Source organism: Carassius gibelio, chromosome A19 (genome assembly GCF_023724105.1).
Source record: "Carassius gibelio isolate Cgi1373 ecotype wild population from Czech Republic chromosome A19, carGib1.2-hapl.c, whole genome shotgun sequence".
Taxonomy (NCBI): Eukaryota; Metazoa; Chordata; class Actinopteri; order Cypriniformes; family Cyprinidae; genus Carassius; species Carassius gibelio.
This window is the reverse complement of record NC_068389.1, coordinates 5,615,280-5,634,170: the sequence shown is the minus strand read 5'-3', so window position 1 is coordinate 5,634,170 and position 18,891 is coordinate 5,615,280. Positions and strand designations below refer to the sequence as shown.

Sequence of the window (18,891 nt, the reverse complement as noted above, 5' to 3'; positions counted from 1 at the left end):
GAAATCTGAATCCTGCATGTTCGGTGTGAATGAATGTCCAATGTGGACAAACGTCACCAGAACTGTTCTGAGTTACGTCACAAGCATTTTACCGTTTCTTCCGAGTAAAACCAGTGTCAAAATAAAAGTAGGCCATCAAAATGTTTATTTTTATATAAAGGCATTGTGCTAGAAATAACCATTTAGAATGTGTGTGGATACTGCTACTACTGTGCAATACAAAACCCCATGTTTAAAATTTAAGTTTCATTAAAAATTTAATTTGGTTGAAACTGGTTTACTGTTTTTCGTAATTTAGAAAAAAGTTAACATAACTGTAAATCAGTAAAGAATGGTATTGGTTGTATTGTGATAACCTTTTATTAGAATAAAGGTTTTGCTTTGGTACCGATAATTAGTACCAAGAACCGTGGATTTTCACTGGTATCGGTACCGAACACACACAAAAAAAAAAAAACTCCGTGTCAAGCATATAACAAGTTATCTTTAAGGAATACACCAACACAAGTCAGAAATTTTAGATCAGTTCACACTTTATTGGGTTTGATTTGCACGACTCCAGCTTCCACGTACTGGGCAAGAACCTCCGAAATCCTAGAGAATAAAGAAAAAGACCATAAGCCACAACAGACCGCACACAGACAGCCTAAAACTGACCAGCACTGATCTCAGTCCCATATCCGCAAGTTTCATCCAGCAGTCACCATCACAAATCTGTCATCCTTGATCAGGAGTCACTATATTTTATTGAGAGTGGAGAGAGTATCATACCTGCGCTGCTCCAGCGGTCACACGGGACATCAGCACCTGTAGGACACCCAGGATTAATACAGGGCACACAAATAAAGTCCTCATGTAAGAGCGGTGCTGAGTGTTGGACAGTCGAGTGACCGACACAGACACCAGAAGCCTGGCCGGTCAAAGTCTGCCCACTGATTTGGCACGCTGTAGGAGAACCTGGTACACGCTGACGAGCACAGCTTCTCAGGAAACGTGCAGAAGGACACGAGAGATGCTGAGCTTACCAGTGCACCGCCCACAGCGATGGGGTCTCCTCACCGACAGCACTGCAACGTCTGATGGAGAAATACATACCGCATTAGAGTCACGCTACAGAGAGAACAACGTTAACAGATGTTAGGTTCGGCTCAGGAGCGTTTATCTGATTGTCATAATAGAGCGGTTCTCTCAGAGAGGGCAAGTTTGTCATCACAGCCAACACTAAAACAGAAAACCCAAGACAGAAACCAACCTGTTACAGAAGGCTCCCTTGGACGGTCTCGGGAGCGTTTCGATGACCGGACGGGTTCATATTCAACTCATCTTGTGACCTGCGAGGAGGAGAAACCGTTAGGCAGAGCTACTTCTAGTAGGACACCTGTGAAAACAGGTTCCAGTTGTCCTTTTCCTTAATGTTGCTGGGACAGCTACAGGTGAACTGTACAGCGACCGTCGGTAAAAGTGTTGCTATCGGCTCCTGTTTGACCGAACCCGTTATAGAGGAACGGGAACGGCTTCGATCAGGGCCTTGAGCCACAACTGCAGGCTCTCCAATAACTTATACAAACAAATACACAATCACTCAAGAAAAAAAAAAAAATATATATAAAATCTACTTTGTCAACAGTCTCAACATAACTGGAGTATGTTGAGTTTAACATTATGCCATTTTTTGGAATTCAGTTAACATTAAAGTCAATTAATGTAGATAAATATTAAAAGTAATCCAGTTTAAATGGTTGGTTTAAATAAATGTTGTTCAAGAACAATATTCAAATGTATCTAACGATAGAAACTTTCACAATCTTTTCTTGGTAAAGACTTCTGTTGTTAGGCATAAGCCGTAAGGTTTTGTAAACGAATTATTCTTCAGTTTTATGGTGGGAAGCACCAACATTAAGGTGCATTATCACCACTGACTGTGTTGGAGTGGACTTAAGTTTACGTTTAAAATAAAATCATAATTTGGATTTACTGACTAATCAACAGTATCCACTTAACTGGGTTATGTTGCATTTAAATTAACTTTTCAGTCATCTTAAGTTTATTACAGAAGATTAACTCAATGCAACTTAGTAGAATGAGGTTAATATTTCATCCAAATCCAATAAAGTTCGGTTATCCAAAAATAAACGAAAGTAATTTTAAAGTAATCCAGTTTAACTGATCGGTTTTTGAAGAACGCGGTTAAAGAAAATAAATAATTAATATTTTAAGTGGTGTTACATTAAAATTAAACTCCACAGTATCCTAAAATACTTTGTATTGATATTAGTCAGCACGAGACGAAATGACAGTAAATGGCTCAAGATGTGTGCACCTAACCTGCCACAGTATAAAGTCTAAAGGAATAGTTAAAGTTGAATCAATACCTCTGCAGTCATGACTGGGGTGCAACCTCGTGCTGAACCGAGACTCGTGTCCACGAACACCTGGAGAAGATCACAGAAACACAGAAATGAGCCGAAGATGCACAACTCGAACGAGGCTAATAAACCAACAGCAAATTCTGTAGACTTCGATACACAACCGGTTTGCAGGATATTTTATATACAAAAAACTAATGAAAGCTAAAATGACTGAAATCACTCTACATTGCATAATGCGTTAATTCATAAAACCCTGAAGCTTTATAAAAGGCTACAGAGGAGTCGGTTTTATAATAAAAACTGTAAAGACCGTTTCATTCGCGCACGGCCACGTTTGTTACACACTACATCCAGATGACTATCAATCTTCATAATATTATGCGCTAAATGCCAATAATTCACAGGCGAACCAGTGGATTAACATCCAAACAAATTACCCACGAGAACTAGTTGTTAAATTAAAACTCACAGTCTTCGATGTTTAAGGATTGAACGAGACTCACCTCCATTCTCTGAGAGAGCGGGTCGAAGAAGGAAGATGAGAACGTGACGCGATGTTTTATACAGCGAAGCTTAACGCTGATTGGTCGACTGAGTTGGTTGGGTCGCAAAGCTTGAAGGGATATGTAGTTCTCATTGTGAGAGTGTAGTTCTGGGATTTCTCTAACATCTGTGATATGTATTTGGTTATATCTGACAACTCCAGTTAATTTATTTAACTGCCCCACTACCCAATTTGAAATATTTAAATATTTGTAAACATTTAGAATGAAAAATACATGTAAATGATGTCATAAAGTAAATCTCATGATGTTGTTTTTAAAATTGTGTTCTGCCTGACTTGCTTTTACACGTTGTCTGGACATTATACCCCTTAGCTTCATTAAATAAAAATTTCAACCCTCAAAGAAGTAACGATTGATAATTCCATCTGTCTACAGATTATATTTTGACTTGAATTAATAACGGGAGATTTCCTGTGATCTGGATTTGTGGAATACTGGTCAGCTGATTACGATAACCCCATTAAGCGCATTAACTCCATTTTAAAATCACATATCAGGGCTGTCCATAAACTTATTTACGATGAGCATTTGATTCAGTACAGCGATGCCCTCAAAATAGCAAGAACTGAATACTACTCTCAAGTCATTAATGATGGTACTGCAAATCCAAATAAGAGGTTTAAAGTAATCAACAAACTCCTTTAACCTACCAATTCACTCATTTGTTCCTCTGTGCAGCAGTACAATAGGTTTTTGAAATTCTTTGCTGAAAAAAAATTAGAATAATTATAAGTTTATTACTTCTGTCTCTCTGGGTGCACCTCCTGAGATTCAGCCCTTAAATTGTCCATTAACTTTGTTTTCTAGTTTTAAGATGGTTACCATTGATTACATTTCTAAATTAATAATGACAATGACTTCTGCTACCTGTACTCTGGATCCTATTCCAACTCACGTTCTCAAAGAGGGTCTGCCATCTATCAGTCCTCTCATTTTGAACATTGTTAATGCTTCCCTTACTGACTTGTTCCCCAAGCCATTAAGGTTGCTTCCATCACACCAGTTCTTAAAAAGCCTGGATGTGATGTGTCTGATCTGTCGAACTACAGGCCTATATTTAATCTTCCTTTTTTGGCGAATGTTCTGGAACGTGTTGTTGTGTCACAACTTCATTCTCATTCTCAACTTCATTCATGAATGAGCTTTTAGAAACTTTTCAATCTGGGTTTCGCTCAGGACATAGTACTGAGACTGCCTTGGTCCGAGTTATGAACGATCTCCTCATCTTTGCTGACTCTGGTGCCCTTACTATATTGGTGCTGTGTCATAAGTGTCATTTTATATTGATTGAGAGACTTGAGACTTGGCGTGGTATTTCTGGTACAGTGTTGGTGGTTTAAATCTTATCTCACTGATCGTACACAGTTGTTGTTTTAAAAAACAATAAGTCTAACGTTGGAAAGGTACTTCATGGTGTTCCTCAGGGGTCTGTTCTTGGCCCGATACTTTTTATTATTGACATGCTTCCTTTAGGGCAGATTATTGGAAAACATGGTTTTGGGTTCCACTTTTATGCTGATGATACTCAGATAGCACGAAAACTAATATCACATGTATATCATCAACCCTATCTGACTGTCTGGAGGATTTTAAATTATGGATGTACCACAATTTTCTGATATTGGATGGTACAAAGTCAGAGGTTCTTTTAGTTGGTACCCCTGCAGCTGCCTGTAATGGTAGACATTTTAGTGTACACCTTGACAATAATGTAGTATCCCCGTTACCTCAAGTTTGCATCCTTGGTGTAATTTTTGATACTCATCTGACACTCGATGCACATATCAAGAGCATTTTAAAAAATCTGCATTTTTCCATCTAATGAATATTGCCAGGATTAAGCCTTTTCTTTCATTATCCGATGCAGAAAGGCTTATCCATGCCCTTATTACCTCTAGGGTTGATTATTGTAATGCACTTTATCTTGGCCTACCTGCAAAGTCTATTAAGCCACTGCAACACATACAGAACTCAGCTGCACGTGTTCTTACACATACTCCTTCTCATCAGCATATCTCTGGGGTGCTTAGGAACCTGCATTGGCTTCCGGTCCATGCCCGTATTGATTTTAAAACTCTTAGTTTAACATATAAAGCTGTTCATGGAACTGCACCATCAGATATATGTGATTTAATTACACTATATATGCCCTCTCGATCTCTCCGCTTCGCCAACTCTTTTCTCCTTATACAGCCTTCTTGCAGACTAATAACGATGGGTGAAAGAGCCTTAACTTCCCTTAACTGTTAGGAATGCCCCAACTTTAATAAGTTTTAAGAAATGGTTAAAACCCCATGTTTTTAAGATGGTGTTTGTGTCTTGATTGGTAACACTGGATGTACATTATATTCTACCTTTTGTTACATTCTTAATATTGTTTTATTTTTTATTTTTTTGTATTTACTAAAAAATAAATGCGCAATATAAATAAAATGTATTATTATTATTATTATTATTTTCTGGGTCCCAGGTTTGTTAAATGATGCTGAAGTCGATATGACACGTGTTTTCAGCACCACGGACAGATCCAGTACAGACCCTGCTTGGACCAAGCCATGATGCCAGTCTAATAATCGCAGACACCACAAGAACACACGTAAAACCATAAATACTCCAGCTGCACGAGGTGGTCTCCAGTAGTGGGTCATTCATAGCAACCTTCTGTTATGCCAATTTAACCCTTGTGCGTCAATTAAAATAATAATAATAATAATAATAATAATAATAATAATAATAATAATAATAATAATAAAAAGTTACACAAAGGGAAATTGTCTGTCTTTTTTATTATTTCTACGTCAGTGTATCTCTCTCTCTCTCTCTCTCTCTCTCTCTCTCTATATATATACTATATATACATGATTCACCCACATGGAAAATTATCATAATAAAACAAGGGTTAATGTTTTAATGAAAACTACAGGCTAAAATTTTTGGAGGATGAACTCTTCACCCCTGGTTATTATTAAACATACATGTAATTAACTGTGAAACACCTATTTTATTTTTTAGCTGTTTATGCGAGCAATAATCCGAAAGGTCATGGACCCGCATTACTCACGCACTGTTTACTATAGAACTAAATCCTTGTATTCCACTGTTTTCTGTCTCTTATTTCTTTATAGGCTATATATTTATAATTATTACATAAACCCACAAACGCTTAATTATGTAGGCCTGCTCGTATCACCTATAACAGGAACAGCAATAGCTAACGACAGTACGCTTCTACAAAACGCTTCCTCCCGATCTCGAATGAAGGTTATTCAGTCCATGTGTTGTAGTTACACATTAGTTCGAATCTCGAGGTGTGAGAATGAGCGCATCACATGACTGCAGCACGTCCTCCTCTCCTCTCCTCTCCTCTCCTCTCCTCTCCACACACTCAGTGTAAACACCGCTTTGTCTCTGAACCTGTGTCTGGAGCTCTGCACTCGCCATGCCATGGATGCTTTATGGCAATACCAGTTCAGGATCATTTTACTGGGGGACTCGACGGTGGGCAAATCATCTCTGCTCAAGAGGTTCACGGATGGCGTCTACAGCGACGTCGCGGACCCCACGGTCGGCGTGGACTTCTACGCCCGCTCTCTAGACATCGAGCCCGGGGTTAAAATCAAGCTACAGCTATGGGACACAGCCGGACAGGAGAGATTCAGGTCAGGCTTGTGTTCTTATGTTCTCCGTGCACGGAACTATATTGAATGTGTGCATATGATTTCATCACATTTTGTGATGTAATCGGTTGAGTAATATTGTGCAGATTATGTTTTTTTTTTTATCCCTTTATATCAGTTTATTTTTTTACTGTAGTATATGTAACCTGTCTTTCATCCTTCGTGCATGTCTGTTCTGTCGTTTACCTGCTGGGTTCGTGTAATATCGTTCAGGAAGGCGTTCACAGGCCTCTCTGCTGTTTCTGAATGAGTTAAAGGGGCTCATCTCATTGATTTGTTCCAGCATCACATGCCTCACCTGTTTGGATTCAGTGATGAGCATGTGTTTGGTTTAGTTTTGTCACTGGGCTCAGATCCTGCTTTCTCTGATCTGTTTGCCCTATATTTCGATGCTTCAGAAACAAACCTGCTTTAAAGAACCGTTCATCAATTAAAAAGCATCCGGCAGAAAAGCCTTTCTTGTTTTTATATTCCGAGTGATCAGACGCATCACACTGTGACAGAATCCTGTATGCACAGTTACAATGGACACACAGTTCTCTGCTCAAAATGTTGTTTCAGGAATATGATCTATTAGGATTTCATGTATAATTAAAATGTATTTCAGTAAGGACAATTTATGGATTAGACCAATGGGCTCAATGCTTCTGAGCTGTTCGTCAAACACGACACACCACTTCCGACACAAAAATGTATAGCATAGATGGACACAGTGCTTAAATGTGTGCCAGTGCTATTGAACACCGTTTTGCTGTCACATGTGTGCAGCATATTTTATGGAGGACTTGAAGCGTAGACTCTAAGTAGACAATGTCTACTGTTCTGACTCTCAGACAGTAAGTACGTTTTCATATGTACAGGATTTGCCACTGATGACTCAAATGTGAATTTTGTTCAGTGTAGAGAAGCGCTTGTTGTTTGTCGTTACTCTGATCACAAATGCTTTTGTTTATGCAGCACAATGCGTAAAAAGGCAGTATTCAAAAGACATAAATCACTTTAATCTATAATTTTGTCCTCATTGGATGCAATAAATGCCTAGTTCGTACCGGGCATGACATGTTATTAAGGGGCGTAACATTTTCATCATACGCTTGAGGTATTCAGCCAATCACAACAACTTACTGGATAGCTGGCCAATCAGCATACACCTCGCTTTTCAGAACGATGGGTTTTGTAAAAAGCAAGGCGTTTCAGAAAGGTGGGGCATAGAGAAGAAACAATAATATACAGTATGTTGAAAATAATGTTTCATATTTAATTACACCAAATACACAGAATAATGTTCTTTAGCAACATCATATGACCCCTTTAAATCCACCCAAAATTGGTCCCATTTACTTCTATGGCAAGTGCCTCACTGCAACCTTGATTTTGTTTTTGTTTTTTAAGAAAACAAGGGATGAGTTGAAATAATATCTGTTGTTATCAAAACATTATGCCACAAATGCTGCCAAGTTGTATGGAACCCAGAATATTCTTTCAACATCAGCTGCAAGAATCTCTGGGTGTGATTTGGGGCATATATAATTGAAAATATGTTCTTCTTCATCCCGTCAGGTCCATCACCACTTCCTACTATCGCAACTCTGTGGGCGGCCTCTTAGTCTTCGACCTGACGAACAGGAAGACCTTCGATCACATACGGGAATGGCACCGAGAGGTCAGCGAGCACATCCTGCCTCATCACATGATCTACATCCTAATCGGCCACAAGAGCGACCTGAACCGCGACCGCAAGGTGACGCGGGACGAGGCGGAGCAGCTGGCGGCCGAACTCGGCATCCGCTACGTGGAGACTTCGGCCAAGTGCAACAGCAACGTGGAGCGTGCTTTCGAGCTGCTCTCACGGGACATCTATGAGCTGATGAAGATGGGCGAGATCTCCACGCGTGAAGGCTGGGACGGGGTCAAGAGCGGCCTCATCCCTAAAGCTCTGTACCCCGCCGAGGAGGAGGCGGAGCGAGAAAAGAGCTGCAACTGCTGACTCCCACGATCCACCTGCGAACGCTCACCTGTGTATCAGTCGTCGTCGCTCACCTCGGCTTTCACTAACATGTCGCATCATGGACACTGCCTCAGGCCTGGACCTCTGCACTTACCTTGGTGTTGCTATCTGAGGTTAATGGCACAAGCCAATCAAAGGTGTAGTATATTTGGGCTTGAATGGACAGGCCATGCTTCATATTGTTGGAGATCACACACATGTTGTGAAGTTTGCAGAAAACTTGTGGATAGCATGCAGATAAATGTTTTTAGAGTGTAGTTGCACTTCACATCCTCTGGAGCTAATACTGTTTATTTGGCTTGTTCCTTTCCGTTTAACCAGGGTACAGTTATCATTTAGAGAGAACATCTAGTGATTGCAATCTTATTTACAGTTAATGGATTTAAAGACCACATAAAATTATCCATTTGCTTCATCCTATTGGCAGGTGGTTTTAGGAGAAGGGCATTTGAGAACATGAAATGGTACATTTTCCCAATAGCAAAATACTGTAAAATATGTTTGTATAAGTTTTTAGGAGTACACATAGCACATAAACGCCATTTATATCCATAAAAGAAATGGACTGAAAGCCACAAAACTTCATTTTTTGATTTTCTGGAGTTTTTAAGAATATGAGAAAGTGAACAAGACACCATTTTCAACTAAAATCAGATCACTTTTTATGCGTTATGTCAGTGACTTCAACGTTTTTGGAAAGTTTGTGTAAACTATAAAGATTAAATGCAAACTTGTGAAAATGGTGACGTTATGTACATGCATATTACATGAGCATGTATGAGTTTCTTTATAAAGTGTCATCATTGACATGCATAAAACAGCATTTTTAGTCGTCTTTGTGGATCCATGTCATCAGGGATCGTTTTACAACCTTTTCTCGTCCGTCCACAATACTTTTCAAAAATGCAAAGAAAAAAACTCTTCTGTTAAGTGGTAGATCGTTGTTGTGTTAACATACCCTGAACCTCGTCTCTGATGGATCGCTGGGACTGCAAACGTGATTTCGCACATTATTCAGCAATCCATTGCTACTTAATGCATTTTTTTTTTTTGTTACAGCCCTAATCCAACATATATTATTATGTTCACAGAGGCAAAATACTGTAATAATCTGAGAAATAACCATTAATGCAATTTATTATAAAATGCCAACTTGCACATGCTTGAGTAATATTTTGACATGTATTATGCATTCTTTAAAAGTTTACATATCTCATTTGCTCTGTTCTAAAATATAGGTATCTGCCAACTGAGACAGCATAATAATGCATTGACACTGACGTTGATTGACACTGACTTGACTAATGTGCAAGCATTTAAAGTGGCAGATCTACAGTGTGTGCTTATAATAAACAGATCATTGTTGTGCATTGGTGTGGATGCTATTACACAGTTATGATTGTACTTTTCATTCTTGGTGTGTAAGAGAGACCATAGCCATATCTACATACCAAAATATCATAGAAACTTGCAAGTGGGCATGGCTAAAATGCTAAAATGACCACATATAGTAGCATTACTCATGGCAGCCGCCCACAAGCACCACTAAAATGTTATTTTTTTTGTATGTAGGTTGAGTTCACTAACACCAGGATGGCGTCTCAGGCACTGACTGTAAATGATGCCAGTAGTCTCCGAGTAATCAGAGTCAACTCAAGGCACCTTTATTCATGTGACACTTTATGCAATACAGATTGTGTCAAAGCAGCTTTACAGTGTTAAACAGGAAAACGTGTCCTGATAATGCAAGAGGACAATAGAAAACAGTTGTTTCTTTGTTGATTCAGTGATGCTATCACATAGATCAGTTCTCTTCCAGTAGTGTCTGTGCAGTCAAGTCAACAATGTTACCAGAAATCGTGTCCCCAACTAAGCAAGCCAAAGGCGACAGAGGATGTATCAGATCCTCCTCATCTCACCTGCACCTCAGCAAGACTTCAGTGATGCTCGCTGTAAAGAGGTCTTATCCATCATGTGCGGCTGACTTTACTGCTTGTGTTTGTGCATACATTTCTGTAAGACTAAATGCATTGTAAAGAGCAGCAGAGCACAATATACTTAAACATCAGGTGAGGCTTCAGTGGAAGTTATAGGTTTGTGTGGCTTAACCGCAGGTCAACATTATGTCGGAAGAACATCATAATTATACAATTAGTTCCACAGATCAATACAGGTTTTTACAGATCAAGTATGAAATTATCCCAAACTGCGTAATTATCTTCTATGTAATTTGTGAGTAAACAAAGCTGATCATATTTCTCCTCACGATGTGCAGATTCTTCTTTTGATCCACGTGCTGTAGGACAATCAGGTTTCCACCCTCATTTTCATTGCTATACTGTGCAAATGAAAAACCATCCAAGAAATAAAAATAACTCCAACTTCTCATCCAACACTAGATCTTATGAGAGACAGGGTTTACTGTTGTACTGTTGTTGTTTTTTTTTCTTAATAAAGCGTAGATATTCATGCTGTAACATAACTGCTTTGATTGAGACATGACAATTACAGAAGGAAAATCAGACCATGAACAAAATACTGATCTATCGGCTAAATGTGAGCAATTTTAACCAAGATGGGAGCTGTGGATGACTAGTTTACAGAGAGATGTTAATGTGTTGGATTAAGGCTAAATTTACCAATGCAATTCACACATTAAAATTTGATATGAGAAGCTTTCTGGACATGACACTTGAAATTCTGATGGGTTGATTCAATTAGCTTCTTTAACCTTTGCAATATATAAAGCAGTGTGTGTGAGTGTGTAAAAGCTCAAATAAAGGAGTGAACAGACTGTGACCACATTGCTGTTGTGTTATGGTCACTGAATGCTGAAAGTTTCTGTGGTAACTGCATTAACGAAATACTTACCCATGGCGTATTTAACTGCACATTGCTTCACACCAGTACTAGTTCACAGATATGAGTGTGTTTTCTTACAAAATAAATAAATGTTTATTCCCCCTAAATCGTTTAAATGGTGGTGCCAAATATTACCGCTCCCTGGTGGTCAATAGAGAACAGCTCTGTGACCCTTTTTTAAGAAAACTGGTTGCAGGGGATAACATCAAATAGCTTGTGTAAATGAAGTAAGTTTATTGTGTATTATAGATAGAGAATATAACATTTCATTATAACAGCAGGGTTTTCATTAGTCACTCCCTGTCCGTTCTAGTCGTATAATTATTATTATTTATTTATTTTGTTTCTTTTTAAGGGCTTATCTCTGATGTGGATGAGCAGAGTGAAATGTATTGCACATTTTCAATGGTAAATCAGCTGTAATGAATGCTAAAGCCAATGCTGATGTACATCAAGATCTGGGCTTCGTAAACTCTCGTTGTTTTGCATTGTGATTTGGTAAATGTCATATGAGTTTAATTATGTTCAAATAAAATTAGAATTAAAATTGGTGTTCTCATAATCTATTGCAGTATGTTGTGTGTGTGTGTGTGTGTTTGTGTTAAAAGATAAGCAGTTCAATATGATTTCATCATTGTGAAAATGTACCATTTGATCATTTTAACGTCTTCTGTGATTCTTTCTTCAGGTTACATCGTTATAACAGCAAGTGATTTAGGAGTGTCCAAATTTGCATTGTTCTTCTGTATAGCCTCAGACTGTCTCTGAAATCATCCCCAAATTTTTTAACAAATTAAGACACAACTAATGATACAACACAAAAAATTGGGACATGAGTTTCAAATTGTGTTTAATTAATGAGATCCATAAGTATAATATAATGTACACACACACACACACACACACATATATATATATATATATATATATATATATATATATATATATATATATATATATATATATATATATATATATATAATAAAGAATCCTCTGAATCAATCTCAGCTCAAGTAACACATTTTATTTCGGTTTTCAGTTCTATCTTTCTGTGGTTTAGTTTTGAAGACAAAACCTTACTAATAAAGACATTCTCCACCGCTTCCCTCAAGATTTTCTATTTTATTCAATTAATGAGTCAAATAATGTAAAAAAAAAAAAAACATGAGATGCTCCCCTCAAAAAACTTTATATTAATCAAAATTAATATTCATTATAACAACATCACGATGATTTAATCATGATATTGCAGCTGGACTCACTATGAGTTCCTGTGTTTTTCATTTCTATGTTATTTTTATCATGTAGTTTTTGTGTAAAGATACACAAAAGTAAAGTATAGCGTAAAGTATAACTGCTATAGTAAAAGTATAGCAGTACATGATCAGCATTAAACATTCAAGTGCAAAGCATTTTAAATGCAGTCTATAGTATTGTGATCGACTGATGAAACTGGTTATATTTAATTATTAATAACTAATAATCCATTACATTTATATAGCGCTTTTCTGGGCACTCAAAGCACTTTACATAGAAGGATGAATCTCCTCAAACACCACCAGTGTGTGCATCCACTTCCAAATATTTGACAAAAACTACAGAGACATTTAATAATGTCATTATATGAATTATATTAAATAATATTGTTATAAAAGAGAAAGAGAGGTTAGAATATGAGCAGGGTCAATCTGGCCATTCATTAAGGGCTGCTCTGGGTTTAGTACAAACACAACATTAGTCTGTGGAGGTATAGTCTTGTCTCTTGGAAATGCAGAGAACAGCTTTCCTCAAGGCTGTCCTTGTCCTGTTTGCAACTGGCTAAAAAGGAAGAAAAATAAAATAAAATACATAGAATCAGTTTAAAGTTTTATGAAAAGCTATGTTATCCTTATAATCAAGTGATGATAAACTTAAAGGGGGGGGGGGGGGTGCTATTTCATGCATACTGAGTTTTTTACACTGTTAAAGAGTTGGATTCCCATGCTAAACATGGACAAAGTTTCAAAAATTAAGTTGTACGTTTGAAGGAGTATTTCTGTTCCAAAAATACTCCTTCCGGTTTGTCACAAGTTTCTGAAAGTTTTTTTCGAGTATGGCTCTGTGTGACGTTAGATGGAGCGGAATTTCCTTATATGGGTCCTGAGTGCACTTCTGCCGGAAGAGCGCGCTCCCGTATAGCAGAGCACTGAGAGCACAACAGACTTCACTGATCAGAGTGAGAGCGAAATGTCACAAAAGAAGTGTGTTTTTGGTTGCCAGGGCAAGACAACCCTGCACAGATTACCAAAAGAGAAACAGCATTAAGGGACCAGTGGATGGAGTTTATTTTTACAGAGCATCAACGGAGTTGTGCAAGTGTTTGTGTTTGTTCCCTGCATTTCGAAGATGCTTGTTTTACAAACAAAGCCCAGTTTGACGCCGGATTTGCACATCGTTTATTTCTTAAGGATGATGCAGTCCCAACGAAAAAGGGTTACGATCGTGTGCTGGAACCGCAGGCGGTGAGTAAAACTGCTTCAAATATCTCTGCCTCCTTGTTAGTGCGTCCCCTCCCATCGGAGACCCGGGTTCGAGCCCTGCTCGGAGCGAGTCGTTGCTGCTGCTGCTCTCGTTCAGTTTCAGCCTCTGGATCTGATTCTGGATCATAAATATACGGCTGAATCTGACTGTAAGCCATGGTTTGTTTTGGATGATGGTTTTTCCCTCACGATAATGTCACAGCTTCCAAACGCTCTCAACACAAAAGCCAACTCGCGCTCGTGATTCTTTAGCTCCGGCCACACGTCACGCCTCCAGCCGCTCGTGTTTTTCCGGGAAAAATCGGTACAGACTATCTTTCTCTTATGAATATAATAAAACTAAAGACTTTTTGGAGTTATGAAGAATGCAGTACTACTCTATAGGTACTCAAGATTAACAGGATATTGAGTGAAAACGAGCATTTCACTCCCCCTTTAATCGGTAACACTTTAAAATAATGGTCCATTAGTTCATGTCAGTTTACTACTTTAGTTAACATGATTTAAGCAAGAATAATCCTTCTACAGCATTTATTAATCCTAGTCGATGTTAATGTCAACATTTACTAATGCATTTTTCAAATCAAAAGTTGTGCTTGTTAACATTAATAAATTCACTTTGAATTAGCATGAACTAACAATGAATAACTGTATTTTCATTATCGTTAACAAAGATGAATACATACAGTAATAAATGTATTGTTCATTGTTTGTTCATTTTAATAAATTAATTAACTAACATTAAATAATGGACCATTATTCTAAAGTGTTACCACTTAATCTTTGTAAATAATATAAGTTAAAATATAAGTTAAATATAAGTTAAAACATAAGTCATAAGAATTCATTTATTTAAACTTGTTATTTCCTAAAAAGTCTCAGCTTTCACAGCTAACCACGTTAGCGATATCGCTAGCTATTATTAATAGTTTGACACTGGTGGTTAATTAAGCTGTCAACAATTTTAAAAATTACTAAAATACATCTAGAAAGAACTTTCGAGTCTTACCTGTGAAGGATAATACCCCGAGATCTGTTTTAATTATTGTGTGACGGTTTGTAGGTGTCCAATCTGTCGATGAGTCAGGTATGTTTTCTTCTGTCCTGATGTGAGAGTTATGAGAGTTGCCCGCTCCAATATGGCGGCGACGTTGACGTGCGGTCGAGCGGCCAATGAGGCGTCTAGGTATTTATATGTCTATGCTTCAGACAAGCACTCCTCTTCTTTTTTGTCAGCCGGTTCAACCATTTTACTTTCATAAGTGTTACTTTTAAAAAGCCACCGGTCCATTTTATTTTTTACGTATCTTAATTTTTCTTGAACCCGATCGCACCAACTCTGCTATATCAGCTGCCTGATAATTAGCTGTGGGACTAATCAGATTGCCCTCTAGTGGATGCCTAAAAATGTCCTCGTCCTCTTAATTACTCGTACTATGAAAGCATATGGAACTATCTGCACTGTATTTATCAGTGGGACAATATTTAAACAATACTACAACCTAGAAATAATTTGCAGGTCTCAGCAGCACGAATGTGCCCAGCTACATCTGATTCAAATATTATGCTAATTAACAGTGAGTGGTGGTTACAGACATTTACAGTGCTTCACTCGCACTGACTCTTATTCAGCCTGAAAGAATGAAAAGACCGAGCTGAAGGTGGAGCGATTCGACCAATCAGATGAAAGCAGCGTTTCAGCTCCGCCCACAAGTGCGAATGAAATATTGAAGCCATAAACCGAAATGATCAAAACGTACACGTACAACTGTCTTGTCCATGTTCTCTCACTTGAATCCTCTTGGGTCTCTTGACCTTCTGCAAGCCCCGCCTTGTTCACGCAGTGATTGACAGGGCGGGAGGGGGCGGAGACGTGATCGGCTCGGAATGCATTTTCAATGTGCACATTGAATTTTGCTACATTCATTGCAGGATATTGAATGAAAATGCAATCGTAAGTGTCTTGAATGAGAGTGTTAATGCAATTAAGAAAAATAGCATTTGAATGATAATTTTGCCACAGTTTTTGCTTGAACATTTTATACATATCTAATCATTTCTGTAATACATTTTCATTTTTAATTTTGCAACTTATAAAGCATTCAAATTAGTATTCATTGTACATATTAAAACTAGTGTTAGGCATGGCAAATGGAAATTATGTAATTTACATTTTATTTTCACTTTGCACCAAACGTTGCACAAATGTATTAGAGAATAAATGTAAATACAGAAATGCATTGCCATTTTACATATTGCATTGTCATTTTGCATATTACATTCCAAAGTGAATATTGCTACCCATATGCTTCCATAGTGTACGCCTCAGGTTCTCGCACCCCTGGTGATTAAAAACCCCTGCTTTACATTACTCTGGTTTCAGACAACACAACACTACAGAACAGAGCACTGTATAATGCTGGGTTCGTCATGTCGCTCCTGGGGCCCGTTCGTAAATCACTTATTACATCCAAGATGAAATGTCATATCCAAGATGATTTCAGAGACCGTCTACAGAGAGCCTTCCCACTCCCTATTAAGTCCTATTGTACCGAATTTTGGTTGCAGTTCCACCAGAGTTCCACTAGGGGCGATCGCCATGAGTGCAAAATGAATGGCTAAATTTGTCCCTTTCTCCCAGAAATCTCAGATCTGATTGTAGGTCTTGCAAGTTCAACATGGGTTATAGGTCGAAAGTTGAATGAACGAGCACTTTTGTCCTTTCGATTTCTTAAAGGTTGAGTTGTTGTTGCCATAACATGCTAGCATTCTGCTAATGAAAGCTGATTGGTCAGTGAAGGACTGATTACGACCAGAGGTACCGCGTGATGGCATCCGTATCAGAATCAGCGGGATCAGAATGTTAAGGCGGACTTTTTCTCCCAAGTTTTTATTTTCAACGCAGCAACTTTTTTTTTTTTTTTTTTGGTTGCTGGCACTTTTATCTGCCTATTGTTATGTATGTACTGTGAAATTTACACAGAAAATAAATTTAATTTGAGTACTTGTTGTGTTATTCTTGTGTTAAGAAATACTGTATACATATGGTATAGTATTGCCACCTTAAAAAAAACACAAACGCTCAATAGTGCTAAATAGCAATAAAAATTGAAAACGGAAAAAAATGCATCGCAGGTATGCAATGATAACTTGTTATAATAGTGGGCAAGGGTTGTCAGCCAGGCTGATGGATAACTGATGGCCAGCTACGTCACCAAACATCCAACGACCATTGTGTGTGTATTTTAGCGTGGTCTTTCAAAACAACAAAACAAAAACTCTTCTAGCACGTGTATTTACCTGTATCAACTGTGTTGTCGATGCCTGGAGAGAAATGAAAGTGCAGAGCACGACAGCACCAGAGCCGTTAAATAATACATTTTTCAAGGCTCTGGAAAGCACCATAGACATTCTCTGAAAGCACCAAAGTGACTGAAGGATTGCCGTAAAGCAGTATCTCTGGTTGTAAGATGTGTTTGACGTCATTGACATTTTAAAAGACTTTTTAAAGCAAATAAGCAACTCTAAAAATCTTACACCCAGCAATGTGTAATTTCTTTTCATCTCCTTTCGAATACAACATTCAAATTACTAGACAAAAAAATTATATCCTGAGAAAAGTGGATTTTGAGGGGTAAACCGCCATTGACCTCCATTCATTCTGCACTTGTCCTGTGAGCGCCCTCATATGGAATCAGAGTGGAACTGCAACCAGTTCAGAAGCCGGAAGTGTAGTGAGAGTGAAACTTCTCGACATTCTCTGATGATATCGTCGTGCTAATCAGGATCTAGCTCACCCTTTCTTCGTGAAGGGGTTTGGAGCATACTGACGCTGCAAATGTAACAGTTATAGAGAATAACCAGACACCGTGTGCCTACCATAGACTGTATAAGGTGGCAACACACGAGCTGAAAGTAGTGAATGGCATTTTAAATCCCTTTACTCCGGAATAGATATCAAGTCTGCTCTATAAGTATATGCCCTCTCTCTTGAAAGACACTTACTGTAGAATCCATTATTATTATTAAAAATATTTACCTCTAAGATATTCTAGCACGTTAGATGTTTATCGTATGTAATTGTATTATTTTCTCGCTCAAAACATAGTTTGTAGTCACAGCCATTCAGACGTGACGGGCAAAGCATTAGAGCTCTGATTGGCCGAAGTGCCTGTCAATCATGAACGTTACCGCCCCCATCCCATGATGCTTCACTGAAAAATATCTCAAGACGCATCTGTTTTAAGATAATTTAGCATTTTAAACGCCAAATACATATATAATCGTGTCTGAATAGCCATACAGTATCAGATTATTTGGGAGAGTGTGGAGCACTGCGTCTGCTCTCTGTTTTGACCGAGCACGTGACTGTGTGTTGTCACCGTCGCTGAGACGCGCGACTCCTCCAAACTGGTCTGCAGTCAGACCCCTCTCTCGGTAAAAAGGGCATCTGCTTTGTTTGGCATAGCTGTGGAAGGGACTCTCTGACACAGTTACGGAATCGCTATCAAGAGATTTCGGATGCATAATTTTTAAGACTCGGAGCTGCTAATGACTATCAGTCTTGGCGCTCCAATAAAAAGTGTAACGGAAGATTAAGAATTGGTGCGGTAATGTTTGCGTTTTGTAAACTTGTTCTATGAAAGTCGAAAATTTGTAATCGGCATGGTGTAGATCTGTGACTGAGCTCGATAACTTGCGTATATTTATTACGTATATATAATTACACACAAATAACAGTATAAATTTTGAAAAAATGTACATGTATAGACACGTATATTTTCATGTAATTTTATTTAATACATAAACATATTTTTTTCTGAAATGGATGTGTGTGGTATATATAATGGTTTAGAGGTGAGCTGGACCGCAGACAGAAGGCAAAAGGGC

The 18,891-nt window shown here is 38.2% G+C and overlaps 1 protein-coding gene, 1 long non-coding RNA gene and 4 other non-coding genes across 6 annotated transcripts; 2 read left to right on the top strand and 4 right to left on the bottom strand.

The window, feature by feature from the left end:
* Positions 1 to 515: 515 nt before the first annotated feature.
* LOC127935824 (uncharacterized) lies at positions 516 to 2,946 on the bottom strand. Its single transcript, XR_008148171.1, has 6 exons — positions 2,873 to 2,946; positions 2,373 to 2,432; positions 1,253 to 1,331; positions 1,026 to 1,076; positions 772 to 807; positions 516 to 594 (listed from the first exon to the last, which is right to left on the bottom strand). It is a non-coding gene; the product is annotated as an uncharacterized LOC127935824 (long non-coding RNA).
* On the bottom strand, positions 661 to 732 carry LOC127936313 (small nucleolar RNA SNORD99). Its single transcript, XR_008148269.1, has one exon. It is a non-coding gene; the product is annotated as a small nucleolar RNA SNORD99 (small nucleolar RNA).
* On the bottom strand, positions 1,143 to 1,220 carry LOC127936300 (small nucleolar RNA SNORD103/SNORD85). Its single transcript, XR_008148258.1, has one exon. It is a non-coding gene; the product is annotated as a small nucleolar RNA SNORD103/SNORD85 (small nucleolar RNA).
* LOC127936301 (small nucleolar RNA SNORA16B/SNORA16A family) lies at positions 1,396 to 1,531 on the bottom strand. Its single transcript, XR_008148259.1, has one exon. It is a non-coding gene; the product is annotated as a small nucleolar RNA SNORA16B/SNORA16A family (small nucleolar RNA).
* A 3,222-nt stretch (positions 2,947 to 6,168) lies between the features above and the next one.
* Positions 6,169 to 12,029, top strand: LOC127935814 (ras-related protein Rab-39B-like). Its single transcript, XM_052534005.1, has 2 exons — positions 6,169 to 6,594; positions 8,173 to 12,029. Exons 1-2 carry the CDS (start codon positions 6,380 to 6,382, stop codon positions 8,597 to 8,599), a joined length of 642 nt encoding a protein of 213 aa, XP_052389965.1. The 5' UTR covers positions 6,169 to 6,379; the 3' UTR covers positions 8,600 to 12,029.
* A 6,411-nt stretch (positions 12,030 to 18,440) lies between these two features.
* LOC127936311 (U11 spliceosomal RNA) lies at positions 18,441 to 18,576 on the top strand. The gene has a single exon (XR_008148267.1). It is a non-coding gene; the product is annotated as a U11 spliceosomal RNA (small nuclear RNA).
* Positions 18,577 to 18,891: the final 315 nt, after the last annotated feature.